Source organism: Coturnix japonica, chromosome 5 (genome assembly GCF_001577835.2).
Source record: "Coturnix japonica isolate 7356 chromosome 5, Coturnix japonica 2.1, whole genome shotgun sequence".
Taxonomy (NCBI): Eukaryota; Metazoa; Chordata; class Aves; order Galliformes; family Phasianidae; genus Coturnix; species Coturnix japonica.
This window is the reverse complement of record NC_029520.1, coordinates 13,618,641-13,642,877: the sequence shown is the minus strand read 5'-3', so window position 1 is coordinate 13,642,877 and position 24,237 is coordinate 13,618,641. Positions and strand designations below refer to the sequence as shown.

Here is a 24,237-nt window from a genome sequence, read left to right as displayed (position 1 = left end):
ACACTGTATTGTTACAGAATGTCACCACAATACATGCTACCAAAAGGCAACGTACAAAGGTAAGTTGACATTTTAAGCTGGAACCAAGCAAAACAGAAAAACAATGACACTTCAATTACTGGCAGAGGGATGAGGTGAGACATTTCTCTTTTATTGGTGAGGAGAAACACTTGCACTCACATCAGTTTGTCAGATTAATTTTGAGTGTAGCTAAAAAACTACCACACATTATCACTTAGAATTTCACACACCAGCACTAACAAAGCAGCTAGTGTCTCAGCACATACATGCGTTACCCGTGATCAGTCCCGTGATGCTACATCACTGATGCACACTGATCTTGTCTCAACACCACTGGACGCAAAACACAAGCAAGGGTATGGGAGATTAAGGATAATTAAAATAGTACTACATTTTTGTAGAGTAAACAGAAAGTAAGTATGGATTCTGAAAAAGTGCATTAGAAGTATCTACAGGAAGGAGAAAGCCTGGATACATGCCTCCTCCTAATCTTCCTTCAAGAATGAAGCCCACCATCAGATGGACAACTCAAAGCACTAAACACAGATCTTGGTAAAAGAAACAGGAGTTTACCTACGGAATAAATCCATCTCGGGACCACACTTTCTATGGTCTGTTCAGACCAGGAAGAACGGCAGAAACAAATACGGGTGACACATTAATTGTTGGTATTGGTCCTCCACAACATGATTGGGTTTGGTTGGCTCTTGTTGCTGTTGTTGGGTTGTTGTTTTTTTTTGGTTGGCTGGTTCTCGTTTATTCAATAATCCTGTTTGTAAATCATCATCCTTTTCTTCAGAGATTAGGAGCATTTTGTTTTTGCAGCTACATCTCTTTGTAAGGCTGTTATTCCCAAAGTAACTACTATCATCTTTACAATACAGCACTCACGACTACAAAGGCACGTGCAATACCCAAAGCATGGGATAAGAATACAGTGACCAGGCATCTATATCTGAATTTCACATTACGTAAAGGTAACATGCATGTAAGTAATGCAACAGCAAGTTCATCCACTGTTCTGCCACTACATAATAAACTAATGGCAGGTGGTTGGTAAAAGTTTACACATTACAGAAGAGGAGGAGAAAACAAAATCTTTAGAGAAAAAGAAGGTGGAATAACAATCCTAACAGCTCCCTGCAGCACAAGTACTGCTTTCACCATCACTCAGCACTCATCTGAGCAATTCAAAACAGTGGAGGTTCCAACAGAAAGACAAGGCACCACTTTGTTCTCTTATTGAGGACACATTCTTCAAAAGAGATTAGGAAATCCCACCACGATGTTGCAGCATTATGAATTATAACACACAAAGGTTGTTGGTAATTGATGTATTTCATCATTTCCTCTCTGAAGAAGTATCTGTCCCAAAACACTGCAAAGCACCTAAGAGATTTGTTATCACTTCCAACACCTTGTCATCACCAGGAAACGTACCTCAACCCTCACCAGTCCAGCACAGAAACCACTGCTGGATGAAGCTTCAGTAAGATCTAAGCCCCAGGAGCTGTATGATTACCTGTTTATTCTACATCCCTCTAGCAAAATTCTTCCTCCTACTTTTAACAGGTCCCCCCCTGCTAAGAACACAATGATAGATAACCACCTCACATCTGTGCATAGAAGAACCTAAGCCACACAAAATATCTTTAGCCCATGCTAAACACTAAGCCCTACAAACACTATTTTTCATCATATCACAAGAAAACAAACATCATTTTACACACTGATAGAAAACAGCATAAATGTGTATACATCTGGCATCAACTGTACATTTTCCATCACGGCTGTGCTGTTCAGCAAGCTTCCAACGCACAAAGGAGAAAGGCTACCGCAGGTGTCTGCTCAAGCAGGAACCAGACCAAGCATGAATCCTTGCTCTTATGCTCCACCGACAAGCCCGCGGGGAAGCTGCATTACAAACAGCACAACTCAAGGCCTGCCATGCCCACAGCCTGCCCGGCTGGCTGCCCTGTCAGAAGCACCCAGTAGCCCTGCCAGCAGCACCCGGTGCCCGCAGCAGCAGGCAGCTCCCTGCGGCAGGGCAGCCATGACATCATGCTGTGCCGGCTGCACACTGTGGCCATGGCGCAGGGGAGTCCCACGGGGACACGCAGCCTCAGCTGGCAGCCGGGGCTGCTGCCGTAACCCAACAAGGGATGCTTTGAAAGCAGATTGTCTCAGGAAGGTAAGGATTCAGGTCCTATTTTTCAGCACAGAAAGAAAAGTCAAGAAAAAAAAAAAACAAAACACAAATGCAGCCACATAAAAAGCCCCGCTCCACAATAACCCTTTCATTCAAACAGGAAAACCTTCCAGGAAGTACAGAGTGTTTCAAAGCCTGACCCAAAACCCACTGAAACCAACAGCGGTCCTTTGCACGTGTATCAGCGGGCACTGGAGGAGGCTATAACCTAAAAGATGATTTAGAAAGCATTATCAGTGCCACTGCTGTGCATTATTAATGACACAACAAACTCAACAAAACGCACTGGAATTCTGGCTAGCTCTTATGCTGGAACAGTATCAACTTCTTCTCCTTCTCCCCATTCCTCCCTCTTCTTTTTAATTCTTAACCTGTTCCTCAAACCACAGAGCAGCCTTCCCCATCAGAGTGTGCGCCTATTCCTGCCCCAAACCCACACTCTACCACCATGAGATGGGGCAAAGTGGATGCGATAGGTGCAAACAGGGAAAGCAAATACAGAACACCATGCTCCAGCCCTCACAACTGCAGATTCAAACAGAATCGCTACAAAAAGGCGCTGATCTCTATTCCAGATCACTGTCTGATAACCAGCTCAAAGGAACACCATGTTTTTGCATTTCATTATGGGAGTTATTCACGTGCCCGCTGAAATCAGAGGCTGCCAGCAAGCGAGCCTTGCACTACATTACACAAATAGACATATAGAAAATGGGTTACAACATTAACATCAGAAAGTGCTTTCATCCAGAAGCTTTGCTCACTTGTGATTTAATTTAGAAATGACAATGGAATCACCTATGTCCTTCAAGGAAGTTATGTTGCATTTTGTTCTCTTGTATTTCTCACACTGAATTGCTGCTGCAATTTAAAAGGCCATTAAAGTGCAGACTACATAGGATCCTCAAACTGCAGCCTGCAGACACTGTAAAATACAGAGAGGTGAAGGTAAGGTCCTGCTCAGCATCAGGAACTGAGGAAAAATTGTCTTTCAAGTCATTAAAAGAAGAAAGTTATCAGCATAGCCCAAGCTGAGTAGAGTTTATTGCAAGGGATGAGTTCCATAACATACGTTTTACCCTACAAGGAACAGGCATTAATTCACACGGTGCTTTTAAGACAGATGCAATACAAGCACATATTCCACAACCAAGTTAGTTAAACAACAAAACACGATACAATCAAGGCAGTTAACCAACCAACTGTATAATGAGCAGCTCAACCATACAACCAGGCAATAAGGAGGCCAAGTTTTTACCATGGCAGCGATGCACCTTCCTGAACACGCAGCAATCCAATACAACTGTAGACCATGAAGTGAGGCCAAGGCACAGCCACAATAAAGGGTGGCCCTAAAGGACAGCTCTGGCACTGTGCTGCAGGACATTGCAAACACACACACACAGCCAACCGTTCTTAACACTGTTTCCATTAGGTGCTGCAGGAAGAGAATCCGTATCCCACGTAGAATCAAAAAACAGAACAGAACAAGTAAAACAACCGCCACTTTACGTCTAAAATCCGATTCCTCGTTCCTAGAGCGTTCCCCCCCCCCGCCCTTGGCACTCACCGGAGAGCTCGTCCGGCTCCAGCCCGGTCTCGGTGTCCAGCCCGCAGATGACGAAGTAGTCTGCGAAGCGGCCTGGTGCCGAGGAGCCGCCCCCGCTGCCGCCGCTCATGCTGGAGACCGAGGGCTGCGCGGGGCTCAGGGGCTGCGGGGCCGAGCGGCGGCGGGCGGCGGGGCTGCGCCAGCTGCGCCAGCTGCGGCGGCCGCCTCCATGATGGAGCGGAGCGGGCAGCGCCGCGCGGCATTGTGGGTACGGCCCCCAGCTGTGCCCGGGGGGGGAGGGGGGCGGCGCGGGCCGAGGGACCGCAATGCTGCGCATGCGCACTGCGCGCGGGGTGACGTCATGCTGCTGGGACCGGAGGGGCGGGGGAGCGAGATGGGGCCGTGAGGGCGGGAGCTGAGACACAGCCCACAGGGGTGGCAGCTGAGGGGCGTCACAGGAGCGACCCCCGGGCAGCTGGGGTTCTGCTTTGTTTTCTGCTTGAATTACTGACACAGACGTAATTGCGATCGCACAGCTAAGTGCGATCTGTCCCACAAACGTTTCCTGAGGAACAGGGGACAAAGAACGAGAGTGACTCAGGCCGAGCGCTGAGCGCCGCGCCGTGCTGTGCGATGAGAGCATGTCTTCACGCTGAGGGACCTGGGGCAGCCTCACAGAGCTAAAATTAGCGCCCAGCGGCTCCCCTGCCTCACAACGCCTCAGAATCACAGTTACCAAGGTTGGAAAAGACCTAGAAGATCATCTAGTCCAACCATCACCAATACTTGCCAGCTAAATCATATTCCTTAACACCACATCCAAGCGTTTCTTGAACACTCTCATGGTCGGTGACTCCACCACCTCCCTGGGCAGTGCATTCCAATGCCTGACTACCCTTTCTGAGAAGTAATACTTCCTAATGTCCAGCCTGAATCTCCCCTGGCACAGCTTAAAACCATTCCCTCTAGTTCTGTCACTGATTACACGAGAGAAGAGGCCAACCCCCAGCTCACTACAACCCCCTTCAGGAAGTTATAGAGAGCTATAAGGTCTCCCCTGAGCCTCTTCTCCAGGCTGTTCTCTAACGGCGCCTTTCACATCGCAGTTCTTCCCTGTATTCTCTTCACTTTCCCCTCAGCTCAGCACGGCTACTGCAAGGGAAAAGTATTTGTCAGCCTTTTAGGATTATTATCTTTAAGATGACATCTGTAATGCTGAATTAATTAGCAGCCTAACACGCTACCAGGCACATGAAACTGCATGGTTGAGTCCACGCTGCAAAGACACAGCAAGTTCCTAATGCTGCGTGGGCACCAGAGACTACAGTGCATGTAAGACGGCTCTGTCAGCGGCCCGCAGCGATTTGCAGCACAATTAACTGGGCTCTTAAGCCATCTTTGCCAGAGAACTGCACAGGGCTTTTCCATCCTTCTGGGAAATAGGAAAAGACGTGAGAAGAACTGGCGTTATTAGGATTCGCTTGATTAATTCGCCACAGAATGGGTTATCAATGAATGGAAGTATTGCTGGGGTTTGACTGACAGCTCTGACAGTTCAATTTTAAACCACTAGTGAGGCTAGGGGAGAGATTTCAATGAAGACAGAAACATAATTAGATGCAGTAATACTAGACTGGAAGTCTCAGCTCCACAGCGAGCAGATACATCTAGACTACACTGAGCCTGCCTTCTGGTTTGAGGAAGACAGCAACTGAGAACAGAACTAGCTAAATCTGGTTGCTCCTATCCTGCTACATTTGCTAGGCATTTTACACACCTTTTGCATCTTGGTCTGCTTTTGATCTGACAAAGGACTCAGTGTTCAGAATGTGATAAGCTTCATTTCTCTAAGCCTGTGGTTTAACTCTTAGAAATACAACACTGAGGAGCTGGAACATGTCCAAAGAAGGGCAACGAAGCTGTTGCAGTCTAGAGAAAAAGCCTTGTGAGGAGCAGCTGAAGGAACGGATTATTTAGCCCAGAGAAAAAGATGCTCAAGGGAGTCCTTATCACTCTACAACTACACCAAAGGAGGCTGTAAGTAAGGGGTGCATGTGTGTGGTGGTGGGAGGGGGGACGGGGGGGGCGTTGTCAGTCTCTTCTCCTAAGCAACAGGACAAGAAATGAGCTTGAGTTCATGTCAGAAGAGGTTTGGATTGAACATCAGGAAAAATTTCTTCACTGAAAGGGTTGTGAAGCATTGGAACAGGCTGCCCAGGGAAGTAGTTGAGTCACCATCCCTGGAGGTATTTAGAATATGTATAGCTATAGTACTTAGAAGTATGGTTTAGTAGTAGACTTGGCAGTGCTAGAAAATTGAGGAAGTACCACAGGTATTGTAAGGGCTTGTTGTGTTTGTTTTGTCAAATAAAGAGTGAAACAAGGAAATAAAATATGTTCTTGCCCGCACTACATGCTCCAGCCACATATTTAGGAGATTTAGCCAGAAAACAGGCAAATTGCTGGAAATACAGTTGAATAGCAGCGTTTAACAGAACACACACCCTGCTATACAACATGGTAAAATACAGAAAGTGATTTTTATAAAGGAGAGTCTCAAACTAAGAAATTCAGATTTGCTTTGGTTTGATACAAGAAAGGAACAGGGAAGCAGCTGCATGAACTCAAATCAATAAAAGGTTAGTTAATCAGAAGTCACTGTAATTTTTGCTGTGAAAGGCTCATTTGTAATTTGTCAGATAAGCTCTCTGCTTTCTTAATCTTGATTCTAGGCATTTCCTAGATGTGTTCAAACAGCTACAGCTCTGTCTTCTCATTTTGTCAGTGACAACCTCTTTTCTATTATATCTTTCCTTCCTGATTATTTCATTTATGAAGTTTTGTGTGCCTAGTCAACGCAATGTCTGCAACGCTTCATTCGAAGTCTATCAGCTTTCATTTCTCAGTCTTCTTGACCCACATTCCCAACACAGGGAACACCTAAAACACAACCATTTTGTCAGTAAACTTTGCAAACAGACTGATGTCCTCAAGTGAGGCAACACTCAATTACGCCGCGATATTTTGAAAGTATTCTGTATGATGTTTATAAAATTAAGTGCCTTAAATCTGTGGAAACTATGTTTACCAGAGAATCACAATGACATATTAACAAGTAGGAAGTGGTTGTAAAGATTCACTGCCTTTGGCAAGACTATTGCTGTTGGCTCAGCTGCTGTTTCCAAACAAAAGCAGAGGCTGGGATTTTCAAGCTCAAGCCTTAAATCATAAGGACAAAAAACAAGTTATTTTAAAGAGTGTGAACATTACCCAGTTGCTCCTCATTAATTCGGACTTACTTTGGCAACAATCACAATTATTGGAGGAGTTTAATAAGCAGCTAAAAAATATAAGTATGGAAAATTCCCATTTTACTCAGCTCTTCTCAGAGAAATGTAAAGTCTAAAATACAGCACCAGCTTTTTCTGTGCAACCATTTCCCAAGATGAGGTAAGCTCAAAAAGATGAAGGTGCTCTTCATCTTTTGCATCAGCAGCACTTCACGTGACAGAATAACATTAATTTCTCATAGTAAAGAATAAAGATAGAATATCTGTTCAAACTCCTCTGTAAAATCAAATCATCACATGCATTAATAAGAGAAGCACATCAGGTCAGGCTTGCTAAATGTTTTAGATGTCTTTTCAGTCGTAATACACAGTTCTGTTTATGAAACCGACTCCATGTGATGTCATCTAACAGATTTGTACCTGTTCAAGTCATGTTTGTTGAACTCAGTAGGCAAGAAAAACAAACACTTACTCCAATGTTATTACACAGGAAACAGCACAGGGAGGAGGAGGCCCATCTCTCTTCACAGTTAGTGCACTGACCAATGCAGTGGTTGACTGCTCCCTAAGGATGAATTATTACTGTCTATATTAACTGTACCTGCAGTACCTGGTGGGTATTTCTGTCCTTGAGCTGCTGCTACCTCAAAAATCAATATTCTATGCAATTGATAAAAACAAAAAACCCTTCCATAAAACAGACATAATATTAAGGGAAGGTGAATGAAGCTGTAACAACGTCAGCATGTTAACCTCCCGTCAGGAATTCACAGCAGAAAAAAACTAAATTACGTAATATTCCTATTTGAGGAGATGAAATGAGCTAAACTCTCTTATATTGCAAAGCATAAAAGCCTTAGAAAATTATTGTTGTACATGAAGAAATAACGTCCAGACAGAAGGAAGTAAGGTTTATGTAGGTGTTCTGAAATATACACAGAATGAATTCCAGACATGATCATCAGCTCAGTTTAATGTTCAAAGTCATTAGAAAAATACCACTTAAAGAAGATCTCACCCTTTTTAAATAGATTAAAAATTTAGACTAGTTGAAAGTTCAGCATATTTCATCATACTCAAAAAAAATACAATATTTCAAATTTCAAATCATAGCTTTATTATCAAATGGCAAGAGGCGTTTAGTAAGGATGTCATGCAGATATCATTTACAAAAGAATTCCAGAAGATAAACAGGTCAAAATCAGGTCATCTCTAATATTTTCATAGTCAAACTCAACTATACTTTCCTGACTGGCCAATTTACATCTGGTAGGTGCTATGGCTATCTCTCAGACTACTGGCTGGGGTCCACAGAGTCCAGGATGGTACCTCACTCCACAATACAGCACTTCTTTGCCCTTTTCACAGCTACTTCAGTAGTCCTCATAGGATAGGGAAGTGCCTGAGGCCATTGGATGTTGAAGATAAACATGGAAGTAGGCTTTAATAATAAAAAAATAAAAATAAAAAGGAAAGGAAGGAAGGAAAGCAAGGAAAGCAAGGAAAGCAAGGAAAAAGCACTAAGGAAACAGCCTTATTTTCATCCTTTTCAAGGTTTTAAGGCTTTTAGCCACTGTGTTGGGAACTTTGCCTACAAGTGAAACAGGTTTTTCAGTATCACAGCCTGATCCCATCTACACAGTGAAACATAACTCAATAAAAGTGCCAAGCGATAGCATGATTCATACAAAACAAAGTTCATTCCTTCTTTAGTGTCAAGGTTCCATCAAAACAATTTCATATAGTGTTGAAGGAATTCTCCAACAGCATCTGTTAATGACAAAAACTGAGGCAATGTCAGAAAAGCCATTGGGCAACATGGAATTTACTCTGAGTTCAGCTGTATGAAAAGTTACCTATGCAGGTGAAGAGGCTGTAAATCTACAGCTATTTCACACTCAGTATCCAGTGGGCAATTGGTTTACAACAGCTACTATTTATTATGGAACAAATCCTCTAGATAGATGAGCTCTGAGATTAGAATCACAGCAATTAAAAAAACCAAAACATTGTTAAGTTTTAAATGACAACACAGTATACTTTTAGAGGAAATTCTAAATAAGAGTACAGCTCCTGAAGCTATATGCTCACAATGAATTTGTGAACAGAAGTTCAATCAGTTTTTACCTATATAAAACCCAGATTTAAATAAAAGACAGAAATAGTTCATCAGTATTTACTATATATTTACATGTAATACTGCAATAAAATGGAGTCAATCAACATTATGTTACAAAAAGAACAAAATTCTTTATAAAGGTACCAGCACCTTTCACATTATCCCATTTACGGAACTATTCTCTTACAACTCAAATGATCCATTGTACGACGAGTTAACGTGAGGACACAGACAAGTGAACCGTTGAACTGGAGCATATGCCAACATGCCAACTCACGTCTCAGCAACGTACTTCAGGGGCAGAAACTTAAAGCCGGTGAGCAGCACTGGTTTCAGTAGGATAAACTTAAACACGTACCCAAGTTCCTTGCAGATCAGGGCCTCATTTGACAGGATTCCGCTGACAATACAACAGTTACAACCATACAAGGCGAGGTATCACATACTTTACTTAGTGAATAGATATATGTGTGCATATTTTTCAAGATGAACTGTAGCTGGTTGTCCATTGCCAGTTACTGGCTGGCCAAAGAATGGAATAATCCTTCTAATCTAATGCACGTTCACCAAATTCCGTTACTTGATGCTTTGAAGAACATTTGGAACCAGCTACTTTACAAGAACTGCACCAGCTGTACCTGATGCTCCCAGCCAATTGAGCTACAATGGAAAATCTCATATTCTTTGTATAACGCTTGAGAAATGTTAGTAATACACTAAACATACACACTCTTAATTCACTTGAAATTAACGTTTTATATAAATACGATCATTTTCTTGAATTTGCAGGATAAATGTATGCAAGTGAAATACTGCCAAGGTGAACATTAAAAAGTTGGTTTAGAACTTCAACATCAGCTGGGCACAGTAAGAATTCCAGCCTGCTCTCTTACATTCCCTCCCAAAGGAAAAATTAGAATGAGACAGAACGATCTGACACTTTGCCTTTGTTAATCCAGTTAGTAAAGCAGACGTAGGTTCAAGTATTTAAATCCATACAGCACTAAAGGAAGCAAACGATCAGGGTGAATGTATTATTGTAGCTAAACGACTATTCAGAAAAAATAAGTTTGAGTGAGCACCGTTATTATATTACGCTATCTATCATTTTGGAACTCCAGAAAGAAAAAAAACTATTGTTGATGAGAAGTGTGCTCAGATCAGATCACATTCAAGGCTACAGAAATGTTGAGAATGTTACAAAATCCGAGCAAATCATTAAGGGATTTGCTGTTTTCTTCTTGCAGGTTTTACAAAGCAATCTGTAGCTCACATCTACAACTTCTGCTCTGCGTATCATCAGAGCAAAATGTGGTTTCACTTCCCTCATCCCGAGGGCCACACATACCATCCTCACTCCCCAAAGCAAAACACAGTACATTTCTGAACACAGTTCTCCCAGGCCACGTGTTCATTTAAAGACATTCCTACCATCATGAACTTCCCTTTAAAACGCTTATGAGCCAATAGAAAAGCAAATATACAAATATCAGAAGTGCCGATCCTGAGATGAAATATGGGAAATTCGGGTCCAGTTTGATCATTATTCAAACTTCTGTTTCAATTTCTTCTGGAAGAGAGCTGGTAGGATGGAGAGGACGGCAAGAATCATGAGAACAAAGAGAGAGTTCCAGGAAACAGCTTCCCCTGCTGTCGTAAGTTGGTATAGTGTTGTTCCTGCCTTAATGGCTACAAAAGACGGTGGTGCCACACCTGGAAGGGAAAAGTAGAAGGTAGGATAAGTAAGAAAGAAAAAGCAGCTTTGTGGAAAGAAAATCATAAATGAGTCATCCAGCCTTTAATATCAAAACCTCAGACTTCACTAACTTGTTTTTTTTAAGAGCAGTATATACAAATATAAAACTCAAAGAAAATCCCGTATCAATACCTGTTTATGCTATTTTCAATACAACTTAATGCCAATTAAAGCACTGAATACAATACATATATTTATATAACTATGCTAGACTGTGCAGATTCCAAGATGCCTCTACCAATCAGTCTTAGTTACACTCATAGAAAAAGTAAGTTGCTTTCAAACCTAATTAAAAAGACAAAACTACATGCTTAACACCACGTTTGTTATACATTCACTTTTAGGAAGGCATATGATAAACAAAATGCATAGGAAGGAGAGGAACAATCCTTCAGATCAAAGTCACATATATCTTCACATGACCACACTCAAGTAGAACTACACAAATTACTACTAGAAAAGTGTTTATACAATGTATGTTTCCTTAAGTAATCAGCCTGCATTTGTAGTACCTCATCTATTACACTGGATTAATCTTGAAGACTAAAGTCTTCTGACGACATAAGCTCCACCCATCAAACGACTATGAACACAATATCCTCGTGTCATCTTTCAGTCGTCCAGTAGGTGGCGATCTCCACTGAACAACGCATAAAGAAAAGCAAATACCCCTTCCTTCTGGGTGCCCCAAACTGTAGTTCACTACTCAGAATTCTTACCTAGAAAAGTGCCAATGAAAAATACTTTTAATGGCACATTTATTACAGGAGATGTTATATTGATAAACCAATTGGGGAGAAACGGTGTTATCCTCAAAAATATTATGTAGTTAATGAGGTGTTCTCTGTGACGCTCAACCTGGGAAAGAAAGAATCAGTTAATTCTGTGCATCAAAAATAATGATTTTACTATTAAGGAACTGTTAAGATGTTCTGTGCAACTTTTGTACAAATCAGTTAAAAGATGAGTCAGTCGCTGGTGAATCACTATCACAGAGTACCATGGTTTGTCTGCAAATACCAGCCCATGGTAAAGCATGGTGACAGTGTGCCTGAATCAGCTCCCAGGTAATTCAGCACATCAGCAGGACTAATTCTAACATCAGCTCAGCAACCTTTCCCTAACTGCAGTCCAACAAACACTTCTATCTTGTCATCCTGCTCCTTAAGCCTCTGCAGAACTAGCAACAGAGTTTCTTCCTCATCACATCCTGTCCTAAATTGTAGTCAAACCTGAAAAACGGCCGTATTCCTCGCCAGAAAGCTTACCCTGGCCATGAGTATGAAGTTCATCAGATAGCTGCTGCCAGAAGTCTTAAAAGGCTGTCTGCCCCTTTTTTGTAATGCCTAGGATTAACATCACCCAGGAGCAACCATAATAGTTGCTCCTTATATCTTACTTGCAGTCCATTACATCATCCTCAAGTCTATCCCAGCTCCTTATACCAGGACTACATCAAAGTCTCCTCTGCTCGCAGACTGGCTTTAGCACACTACCCAGGATGGAAGGGCATGCTGTCAGAAAGGGATCAGAATCCTTTCCTTGCAGGTGTATGAGCAAAATATCCTCTTAACTTCCATCCTACTCTACTACATGTAGTCTGTCAGAAGGCTCAGCCTATTCAGGAACTTTACCTGTTCTGACCACTTTACTGCTTTTTCCGTTAAGTATTTGTACACAACAGGCCGTCCCACTAAGTATGAAAGCATGTAGCAGAACGAAGCTCCAAGGCCCGAGCACTGAAAAAAGAAAACACAACAAGTTGGCAGTAAAGCTCTGATTAATATTAGTCCTGTGTCCCCACAACTACACTGTCTGGATACAGGCTGCTTCATTGCAGTCCTCTACTAATGAGGAAGAGCTCTGTGTGCCTGTTCCATAAGAGTTTGTTGACACAAGACAGTTCCTTTAATTCCAAGACATTTTTATCAATAACAACACAAAGCAGCCAATGTTGATTACTTATCAGTTACTACTGAGTGTCTCTGTACTTTTAAGAGTCCAAACAATGAAAACCCAGCAGAAAAAAAGAGCATAACATCAGTTAAAAGAGATTTAAACTTAATATAATCACCTTAGTTCTCCCCATACCTGCTCATTTACGCAGTTCTTGAGTTCTAAGGCTCACAATGACACCTTCTCAAGCTTGTCAGTACCATTTCCTAAGTTAAACTTCTAGGGTAACTCAGCCAATTTAAGAGCAAGTATGTTTTGCAGCACATGAATAAAAACACAGTACTTATGTTCTAAAATGACAGGCATGTTCTGGTGAATGCTAAACATCTGAAGTAAAGGCAGCTCTCCAGCTCGTTTACACTCAGCTGTCTCCATTATTAATAAAACTTGGACAAACAGCTGTTTGGACCATCATCCAGTGCTGCAGTGAGTTTTGTGGGGAACATACTTCCTAACAAAGCTTAACGAGAACTCATTTATTTCCTGGAGACTCAAGTCTACCAGTTTCATTCAGCCAGAGATTATTTGAAACAGAAAGCTGATAGGAAAAAAAAAGGATAAAAATATACACCCTTACAGACTGTGCTCCACACTTACCAGACAAACCAGAAATAAGGCCAGTGGAAAGGGATAAAGAAACCCTGACAGGATACTGAGGAATATAGACCCAGGGATAGCAAATGTTTGCAAGCTACATGCATCTTAGTTAAGGAAATCTGTTCACTGTTAATTTCATAACAAGTCAGTATATATACACCACACTCCAAAAAAGCATAACTATAAATACGTATGGGCACAAAAGATCCTTATATCAAAATATTTCTGCAGAGTAGCACAAACAGCCCATGCACAGGGAAACAAGGAATACATACATCGTTGACAGGTACAAAAGTAAGTCAATAAATGAATAGTACACTTCTTCTCTTCATCTCTGTGTCACCTTTGACACTGGAGCTTTACTGTAAGATTACAGGAAATGCAGTCGTGATTTTACATTGTTGACTAATGATAAGGAAATCCCAGCCACCCTGAAGAGGTCACAGAGACCTACATGTAAAAGCAGCCTCAAGGAACTGACTGAAATACTGACAAGTCTAAGAGCATTCCTTGATATCAAGTCCATTACAAACAACACAGGGTTTTTTTAAGTGTCAAGGTTCTGAGATCACTGTAGCAAGCTTATCAACTAAATCTGCTGCTAACATCAGCTGATAGCTAATGCTGCCACATCAGCTCATATTATAGTGCAATAAAAGGCCAAACCTGTTCTACTTCATTTACTAACCAACATTTTGGCTTTCCTCAAACATAATAGATTATCTGAGAATCAAACTTAAAAGGAACAGGCTAGAGGATAATTAGTACTGGCACATCCAAAGTTGATTTTTCTCACTTACAGAAACTCTATTGCAACAGATCACCTATAGAGCTTCTCAAAGTTATTAACCTTTAGTTAAGTGTTCCAGTTAAGAGTGTGTTTAATGATTAATACATTCAGCACTCAGGGAAAGAAGTTAACACAACAGACAGCCTTTGTGTCTCACTAGGCAGGAAGTACTTCAGAAATCCAGCTCTCTAAAAATGAAGAGATTCATTTTTGTCTTTTTTGTCAGAGTTCTGTTTGTTTTAAGCGGTCACTGCCGAGATAAAAGGCAACGTTAAAATGGCAATTCTTTCCCTGAGAAGTGATTTAAGAACTTCTGCAAGCAACCCTTAGGCAACACTTTTGGATGTCAAAGGAAGACAAATTCAGGCATTTCTGCCTGGCAGCGTAGTTTGTATTTAAAGACAGCATAGCGCTGAATTAAGACCAAGACTCATGCAATTAAAATACTGTCCGCAGCAGATATAGCACAGATGAAGCTGAAAGCAAATACTAATCAAATTACATACGTATTTACACGTAGTAAATAGTTCATGTTGTTCTTACTAATTACTCCTCACAATCTAATAAGCATACGGAAACATACAGATGTAGGGTTCAGTTTGTTTGTTTTCATAAGTTGAAAGGTTCTGGGGCTTGCCCTGTTAACGTACCTTCACACATCACCCTCCTCTCTAGATCAGGAAGTTTATAGTCACATCTGGATTTTTCATTTCTCTTTCAGAGAGAAAAAAAAATCCAGTATTTTCATGTCAGAGAAAGGATACAAAACGTATGTGGCAAAATAAGCCACCAATACTTGAACATAAAAGGTGTCCTTGTATTTGGACAGGACTTTTCCCAAGGCCTTTGCATCATCCATATCTCGTGGAATCTTTATACATTTTCCTTCTTCTCTGGAAGAAAAGAAAGCAGCGTGGTATGAGATATATCTAAACAGCACAATGAAAATACTTGTTGAGTATATAGATAAGATGACTGAACTACAACCCCCACAAACAAAACACATCACTACTTTTGTGGTAAGGTTCTTACACGAACCTATCTAACATTTATGCTTTTTCTGAATTAGAGAAATCCTCCGTTTCAAATACGTTAGCCATATTTTCTATTGGTTACAATACCTCGCTTTATTCCTAGCATTTTTATTTTCCTTACCATGTACCAATTAAAAATAAAACATCACTCCAACCTGACTTTTGACAACTGAAGAGCAGCCAGCATTGGAGCCAACTGTAACTGCCTTAATGCTGAGGCCACAATATCTGAAGCGCAGCAACAGCAGCGGAGGGTCACTTCACAAGCAAACAAAGCTTTAAGAGTGAAATCTTATGTCACACCTTCACCTGGTGCAACCCTGGGCAGCACAGCTGAGTGTCCTCTCCTCTTTATCAGACTTAGCGACTGGGCTGTTGAAACTGAACTTGTTGAGCAAGTTAATCACACAGAAAATTAACTACTAAAAAAAGAAGAAAGTTGTAAGACAAGCAGGCTTCTATCTCGCCAAACTATTGACAGCCCTAGCCAAGCGTGTTTGTTATCTCAGCTGGGGAAGGTTCAGAGCAGAGCTGCCACTGCTAAAGGGGTAAGTGGTAACTTCCTAAAGCTTGCAAACTCAACCATGCAAAAGAAACCCCTGGGTCAAGCACAACTTCTGTGTGATCTCTGTGTATTTCAATAGCACATTCTGCATCCTGACATTCTAAATGACACACTCAGATTTCCTTTACAAAAACCAAAGATGTCTGTTATTAACTTACAACAGTTTAACGCCACTTAACCGCACACGGGCTCCTTCATAATTTGATACTGACTGAGAAGCAAATAAGTTTACCTCCCATGACATACTTACTCGCTGAGCTGTGGGAAATTTTTGTACACCAGAAACATAAAGAAAGCAGCTACTGTGAAGACAGACACCAAAATAAGAAGAGACGTTCGAGCCGATCCACCTTCAGCCTGAGCTTTTCCTGCAATGAGATACAGTTAAAGTTAATAGCTGTTATTTCAGTTCAGGATCCACGCTTTGAGGAAGCACCAGGCGGGCACGTTTCACAACGCCGTGCAGGATGATGAAACACGTAGGACGCAGAGCCGTGCCCGGAGCTCAGCGCAGCCACCCCTCGCACCAAGGCCGAGGCGCCGCACTCCCACCCGCACTGACCTTCCAGGAGCCGCTGGTGCTGGGCGCTGTCCGCCGCCGTCCGCCGCTGCGCCATGTCCCCGTGCTGCCGTGCCCGGCGCAGGCCCCGCCGCCAAGCAGGGAGCGGGAGGAAGCAGGCGGGACCGGGCCGCTCCTCCTCACCCCACCGGGTCGCGGTGCCGCCTCGCCGCCGCACGGAGCATGCTCCAGCCGGGCAGCGTGGCACTGCGATTCTGCGCCGTGCGGTGCGGCTGTGTACAGCGGGACATACGGTAATGCCGGCCGAATATACGATAACGTGCGGTGTGCGCTATAGGGAAAGGTCACGGCGAGTTTTATTTGGTTTCGTGGGGTTTTTTTTCCACCTGGAGCCCCTTTTCTGGGGTCTTCTCTCAGAAATGAAGCTCTCCGGCTGTTCGAGGAGTGCAGCCTTCTGTCTGAATGCTCTGCTGCCAACACGTCACCCCGCGCCTCGTCACCTCTGTTGCGCTGGGTGGTACGGGAAACAGCCCGTCAGTAATCCGATAGCAGTGGATTTTAAGTATTTCACAGACCGCAGTTCTTTATAGAGCAGCAAAGAAGATGCAGTTCAGGACACAGAGCTGTTTAAGCACACAAAGAGCTCGCTTTTATCGTCACAACGCACTGAAAACACGAATGTAGCCGTCTCCAGGAAGCTGATGATTCATTTAAGAATCCATGTGCCATTACACAGCTACAGCCCCTGCCAGAGCCACGACTCAGCCGAACCATCCACTGTGAGCTAACTCCTGTTTAATGTTGGCGTGGTGATTTAAACCATGGGGCATGAGCCACAGTGTGGGGTGCTAGTTCAGAAAACTCTCAGAGGCAAGGAAATGGACAGATCCTGCCTCAGTGCTTATCTGACTTCTAATTAATCTGGTTTGAATTCCATAGCCTCTGTGTTACCTGAAGGCAGGTAGCATAACAGCACCAGTTAGGCTAACATCCGACTCTTGCTCCTATAGTTCCCACTGCTCCAGACAGCCCTATAAGATACAAATAATTACAGGAATACAAATTCACACCACAATTTCACTTCTATCTAATACAATTTCATGGCCTGCAGGTTGTTTCCAGGACACAGACTCCGCAGTGGGCTCACAGTGTCAGTGTATATTCATTAAAAACAGAGAAGAAAACTCTAATTGACTCTGAATTTCAGAGCTCCAACTTTATGAATTGCTGCCAGTGTGAAATCTGAGGATGAATAAACTTGATCACCTTGAAGTTGAAATATGACTGCGTTAGTGATATTTGTTACATTATCCAAAGACTCTCAGACTGTTTCATGCTCTTGTTGGTTCCCCTTGGGGGGATACTGTTGTTGTTAAAGCATTGGCTCTTTTACTGAACCTTTAAACTGTCCGATGTGTTTAAGAACTTCTGACAATTTAAATAGACACCTCCGAAGTCATCCGTACCTTACTAACACCAGCAGAACCTCTCTGTCCGCTCAGAAGAAAATGGATCTTTCTGGTGGATGTTTCTTAGGATGTTTGGGATCTGTCTGCAAATGAAATAACTCAGTAAATTGGATTTGCTTACCTGAAATAAAGCAAAGACTGAAAAATACCACCATAAGCCATGTTACTCAATGATTCAGAGGAGAAAGGGTTTTGCTAACTTGCAGTCAGTGAGCATTCAAGAAAATTTTGGGATCAGCAGTGCTGGAAACAGCTTCACTCCACAGGGGTACTGGGAATGATAGCTGTGGGCTGAAAATAGAGTTACTGTCTTCAGGTATAAAATATCATCTAAACATGATATATAACATCATAAAGAGCATAAAATATCCTTTGTCTTTGGATCTTCTTTCTGAGTCCTTTCTGATTAGGACCACGTGCTGCACAGTACTTTGCTCTGCAGAGAAAGATAAAAGTGCTCTGACATCCAGTTGGGTGCGCTCAGTGGCTTAGGCAGCAGGATCAAGCATTCTTAGAGGCTACAGACAGAACGAGGCAGTTATCCACAAGATTTACATGACTCAGATTTTGAAAAACATACCTTAATGTTGAAATATAAGCCCTCTTTCAAACTGGGTGAGAACCAAAAGAGAAAAAAAAAGGCTTTTTTTTTCTTTTTCTTTTTTGAAAGAAACAAAATATGCTGACAGTTACTGGAGCGGTACCTAAGTGTTCAGCTATATACTCACTTCCTTCTATGAGTGGTTGGTTGGAACATTTTATTTTTATCAGGTTGAAAGAGCTGTCTTCCCACAGTAGAAAAAACTTGTATTTGCTGCCTTTTTTGATGTACGCCTAGGTAGACTGATGGAGCACGTGTCACATGGCTGAGTCACCAACACTGCAGATGCTTTGCAGACTGAGTCATGCCTATTGTCAGCAACAGGGAAGAGAGTCTGAGTGTGACCCTACTCCTGAGAGCTTGAAGCTGAAAGGTAACAGTTCAAAGTTCAACATAACGCAGCTTATTTTGCTTTGAACTGAACAGGAAGCTACTTTGCTGGCATCTCAGAGAGGCAGAAGCTTGCAAAAGGAAGCTAAAACAACCTGAAGGGCAGAAAGAGACACCAGAGCTCATGTCACCGCCTGAGACCATCCCTAAGACAAAGCCAGAATTGTGTGAGCAGTCAGTTTATTGTCTCAGGAGGGCTTTGGATCTAGTATGGCTCGGTGACAGTGCTGAGCAGTCTCGGCATGGGTGATGGACGCTGGATGCTGAGGTAACTGGTTTCCCAAACACGCAACTGGTTTGGAAGCGAGCAGGGAAAGTGAAAATCCAACAAGAATCACAATGAAAGAGAAAGTACATTGCTTGATCCTGTGCACGAGGACAGCTGGAAGCCTGCTCTTCGACCACAGATGTGAGAAGAGGCACCTAACTTGGTCATTCTGACGTAGGTACAGAAGTACAGCACTACATACATGCAATGCCCTGACTCCTGCTAGAATATGATTGCATTTTCCAAAGTTTTGAACCAATTTATACCAGCAGATACAATTTACACCAACAAAGAACTTCATATTTTGCAGCAGCTGCATTTTTCTCTTCTACATCTGCTTGCCTTAAGAAAAAACAGATGTACAGACCTGTAACTGGAACATGTTAACCAATAGAATTACACACCGTAATTCCCCAAGCTATACAGAAGCTCTTACCATCTTAGAGGAAGATCTTTCCACAACTTAATTTATATCACTTGGGAAGGAAATTAAGACAACAAAATCACAGATACAGCTACACTGAGGCAGCAGTTAAACTGATCATATGGCCATCGTGTTGTTATTTTTTAAACAACTTGTCACTAATCCGTTTGAAGATACTATGAACATTGTCTCAAGAAGTTGGCTTTAATTAAATTAAAGCATATATAAATTAATTTAACTCTGTGGATGCAGTGTTTTCATATAACATTAAAAGGGTTAGAAATGTTTGAGTGTCCCCTTCTCCTCAGTTCTTCTAAGTATAGTTTTGCTGAAGTGCAATTAAAAATGCTTGGAGTACTGTGTAAGTACAGAATATCTGGCCAAAGTTAAACCTCTAAAAATGTATGTGCTAGCGACTCTATCCAAAATATACTTTAAGTTTAATAAATCTATGCCCTTTGCATGGAACGGGGTGGTTGTATTTTGACGAGTTCATACTGATAGTTATGGTTAAAAAATAAACATAAAATTGAGGCTGTAACTTCATGAATAAGCATCTGTATGGAAGATGAGTTAGGATGCAGTGTGCTGATAAATGTGAATGGAAAAAACAACATCACCAGGTGAGGTAAACAGAAATCAGTGAGTATTTGCAGCCGGGTAATCCTGGTTGCGTGAATGAAGAAATATCTTGGAGCCAGAGCTTTTATGAAAGCTTTTATTTTAAACAAGTCTGTGCTCAAGGACAAAAGTTTTTAAAAAATAAACCCCAGAATCACAGAGATTGGAAGGGACCTCGAATGATCATCTAGTCCAGTCCCCCTCCTAGAGCAGGAGCACCTACACCAGGTCACACAGGAATGTGTCCAGGTGGATTTTGAATGTCTCAGGAGAAGGAGACCCCATAACCTCTCTGGGCAGCCTGTTCCAGTGTTCTGTTACCCTTACTGTGAAGAAGTTTTTCTTGTATTCATGTGGAACCACCTACATTCCAGCTTGCACCCATTGCCCCTTGACCTATCACTGGATGTTGAGTGAATTAAACAGTGAGAGGAAAACTTGTAAGGCTTAAAATGAATTGAGGCTGATCTCAGCAATCACAGCCAATCAGACTGGTTCCTCTCCTGGTTGTCTGTTTATAGGATGACATGTTTGTTAAAATGTACATTTTAAGTCAGACAGTTTCAGTTTATTGCTCCTTAATTAATTAGAAACACAGTAAAATAAATAGTTAAGATGTTTCTGTCCCAAAAGGTAAAAATAAAGGCCAGATTCTCAGATCTGATGAAGTTCTTGCTCCTCTTTGGTAGTTGGTAGATCATCTTAAATAGCCTGCAACATACTTTTTCCATCGCATCCTCCAGTGGTGTGTATGGAACAGGGAAAGCTTTTCTAGTTATTTATCTCACATCCTATAGTTGGTTGCAGGATGACAGAAGTTAAAGGTTACTTTGTCTTGCTGCAAAGAGAAGAATGAAATGGCATAATCCCAGCCAAGCCTAATTGAAGTCCCATCAGGCTCCTCAAATGCAGCCCCAAACTTCAGAGGTCTCAAGAGACGTTGTATTTCAGACTTGGAAAACACTTTCTCTTTAAAAACACAAAGCTCTTATTAAAAATAACCAGGAACAGAGGGAGATGCCAGCTCAGTAAAGGGAATCTCAAGTGTTCTCCTGGCAGAAATAACTCTATTTAGAGCCACACAGTTCCATCGCACACTGTCAACTACCTCACCCCAACTCTTAGTCTCGTCTACATGTACATGTATATCATCTGCAGCTACGTTCATGCTAGCATAGCTGAACAATCAAGTATTTCCTTCTGTTGAGCAATATATTCCTTCAAGGAATCCTTCTAATTTATATCAGTAAGGAAGGTAGTTGGACGTACATGCCTGCAAGACAAAAGTTCTCAAATCTGAGTTACTCCATGCTGATAAAAACGATACTTTTAATGTGATCGCAGGCTCATTTAAATGTCTCTTAGAATTCTATCTGGTTTTTGGAGGTATTTTTTTTTGCAGCCTCACGCAGGCCTATGTGGAACCCACCTCCTCAAACTCACTAAGACATGAGTAATCACTCTTAGCTGCCTTGGAATGTGGTTTTTGCACAACCTCACCACCTGAACTGGACAATTGGCAGAAAGGGTATGTCAGCAGCCAATTGCCTAATTGTATTGCAAAATCAAATGGTTTAATTACCAGCAATCATCTTCCATGTGCTCGAGTGGAGTTTTAGTGACCACATGGTGTTAAGTGGTATATGCATTCAGCACAGAAAAAGAGACGCGAAGCAGCAGTGCAACTTACAAGCATTTAATTTTGAACAGAGGACCAGTAAAGTATAAAATTAACACCCTCTACAAGGAGGAATCTGCATGTCTTCTCACTAGGTACAAAAATAGCAGAATGACCTTAAGCAATGTGATCCGGATCATGGTAGCCATACCTGGCAAAGGTGAAATCTGACTTCTGACCTCAGCATCTTTTAAATTCAGGCTTAAAATGTAGCATTTTATGCTCTAGGAATGTGTTTCTTGCTTACTTGAATAAATAGGTGTAGTGGAAGTGCCGTGTTATGGCCTGAAGCTGTGACTGAGTACTTGGTGAGAAGGCAGGGCCAACCCAGGGGAGCTGAGCTGCAAGCAATGCACATGAGTGACTGGAAAGGATGGAGCCAGGATCCACCCCTTCAGTGGGTGCTATGACTGATGAAATCACTAGTTTAATCATTCTTCTTCCAACTCCCGTGAAACCATCAGTTTGAAGTTCTGCTGTTTTTAAAGCTGTTATTGAGTCTATCCTCAACACCAGTGTATCCCCAAATCATAGAGGGCAGGGTGACCAAAGCCATTTGCTGCTCTGAGAGAGAGCATGAAATGACTGGGACTGCAGTTCTGATGGGAAAGGAAGAAAAACTAATTCACTGCTGCTGTAAACCACACGGTTAGTTTGGAAGAAAATGCATTTAAACCAGTGTTCTGCAACAGAAAAGAGTTAAAACTCAGGGTGACATCAAAGAGGTCAGAATGTGTTTAATTGAAATGTTTACAAAACCTGAGAAACAAACTGCCATACATATTTTCCTAGGGAAAAAAACACCTATAATATGACTGATAGCACTTGCTATCATAATAAATGAGCATCACAGAGCCAGTTTTTAATCAGGATTAGAGTTGAAATGGGGACAGGATGATAAGTATAGATAGTTCTCACCTAAGGCAGTTCTCTGATGGAAACCTCTTCATTTTAATCTTGACCATCGTGCGCCTTGTCCTAGACATGTTTCCTGTTTGATGGCTTGGCTGATTGTATAGAACCAGATCTACATGTGCCTGTGATACGGAAATTCATGTACCTTCTTCTACTACGTACCGCACTAGTTCCTTTTTACCTACACACAGATGACATGAGTGGCTTTTTGTCTCACTTTCTGCAATAAAACAGTCTAAAGCCGACCTCTGTAGAAATGTTAAATGCTTTTATAAGACTTACTATTAATTATGTAATAATTGCTGAATAACCAAGATGGAACATAAAAGGGATCCACATGAGGACTGATAAGAGTTTTTATAAGGGCATTTATAAGCATTAGCAATGCAGTTCTTATGTTTCTAATTATGTTCCCTACTTTGCTGTCATAAGTACTGAAGCTAGCATGCAGGAATCCTGCAGTGTGTTTGGCCCACAGGCCAGATAACCAGCCTAATTTTACTTTAGCTGTTGGCTACCAAGAGCCTGGTGGCCACATGAGTGTGTGTTTCTGGGCCAGCTCTGTACTAGCTCAGCTAGCCTCAGATAATGCATCCTGGCTGCAGCCCATGCAGAAGCTAAGATAAAGTCCTTTGTGTTCATATGCCACAGTCAGATACCCAACTGCAGCATGAATTAGCCCAGCTTACCCACCTACTATTCCATGTACGTGGTTATTGGTGTAGCGGTGGTGCCAGTCATCAATAAAAACATACATGAGCCCTTAAGTAGAGAACAAAGTTTAATAATAACAACTTCATTTCTTCTTTTAGCACCAGTATTTTCTCAGTAATTCACACACAGGTCAGAATATATCCTATGTTTACAATGCCTCAGCGTTATTAGCTCTGCTGGTAAGTAAGAAAATACTAGCATTTAAAATTTGATAGCCCAGCAGAAAACATACACATCCCAGTCGGCTGTGAAAACTGGATTGCAAAGACTCACAAAAAATAACTGCCTGTCTCTGGGTGTTTCTTTGATGACTTTTTTATGCTTCTGCTCACACAGACAGAGGACTCACCAAGTAACAGTTTCCTTTATTTGCAGCCACAGAGACGCACAATTGTTCACATAGCTCCATTTTTTCACCTGCCCTGCATGGGGCCTGTGTTTTTAATGCAGCTGTGATTATTTCAGCTGTATGTTCCAAGAAGGGACAGAACAGGTTTGACATTGCATGTAAAGTTTCTATCTACCCACTTCCCCTGCGCTGTGCAGTAATCTCGTAACTGGAATGTCCTTTCACTTTTCTTCTCCAGAAGGGAAAAAAACCATCTACCAAATGAAGGAAGGAGTAGAGAGAATATCAGTGCTTCTGGTGACATCTGGTGAACTGTCTACAGTTATACAGGCTGGAGTGAGTTAATAAACTGCATATTATGGTAACAGGCTACTAAAATTCTTATGTATGTATATTGTTCTT

The 24,237-nt window shown here is 41.9% G+C and overlaps 2 protein-coding genes across 5 annotated transcripts in view; both read right to left on the bottom strand.

The window, feature by feature from the left end:
- The window catches only part of DENND5A (DENN domain containing 5A), a 52,521-nt gene extending 48,477 nt beyond the window's left edge, over positions 1-4,044 (bottom strand). For 2 of the 4 annotated variants that reach the window (XM_015864056.2, XM_015864057.2), the window contains exon 1: positions 3,801-4,044. In XM_015864056.2, coding sequence (XP_015719542.1) covers positions 3,801-3,909 — 109 coding nt within the window. In that variant the 5' untranslated portion in view covers positions 3,910-4,044. The remainder of the gene's footprint in view (positions 1-3,800) is intronic. The other 2 variants (XM_015864059.2, XM_015864060.2) reach the window with 2 other exon arrangements.
- Positions 4,045-8,022: 3,978 nt separating this feature from the next.
- TMEM41B (transmembrane protein 41B) lies at positions 8,023-16,630 on the bottom strand. Its single transcript, XM_015864073.2, has 7 exons — positions 16,449-16,630; positions 16,137-16,254; positions 15,052-15,180; positions 13,498-13,591; positions 12,579-12,683; positions 11,664-11,802; positions 8,023-10,901 (listed from the first exon to the last, which is right to left on the bottom strand). Exons 1-7 carry the CDS (start codon positions 16,501-16,503, stop codon positions 10,732-10,734), a joined length of 810 nt encoding a protein of 269 aa, XP_015719559.1. The 5' UTR covers positions 16,504-16,630; the 3' UTR covers positions 8,023-10,731.
- Positions 16,631-24,237: the final 7,607 nt, after the last annotated feature.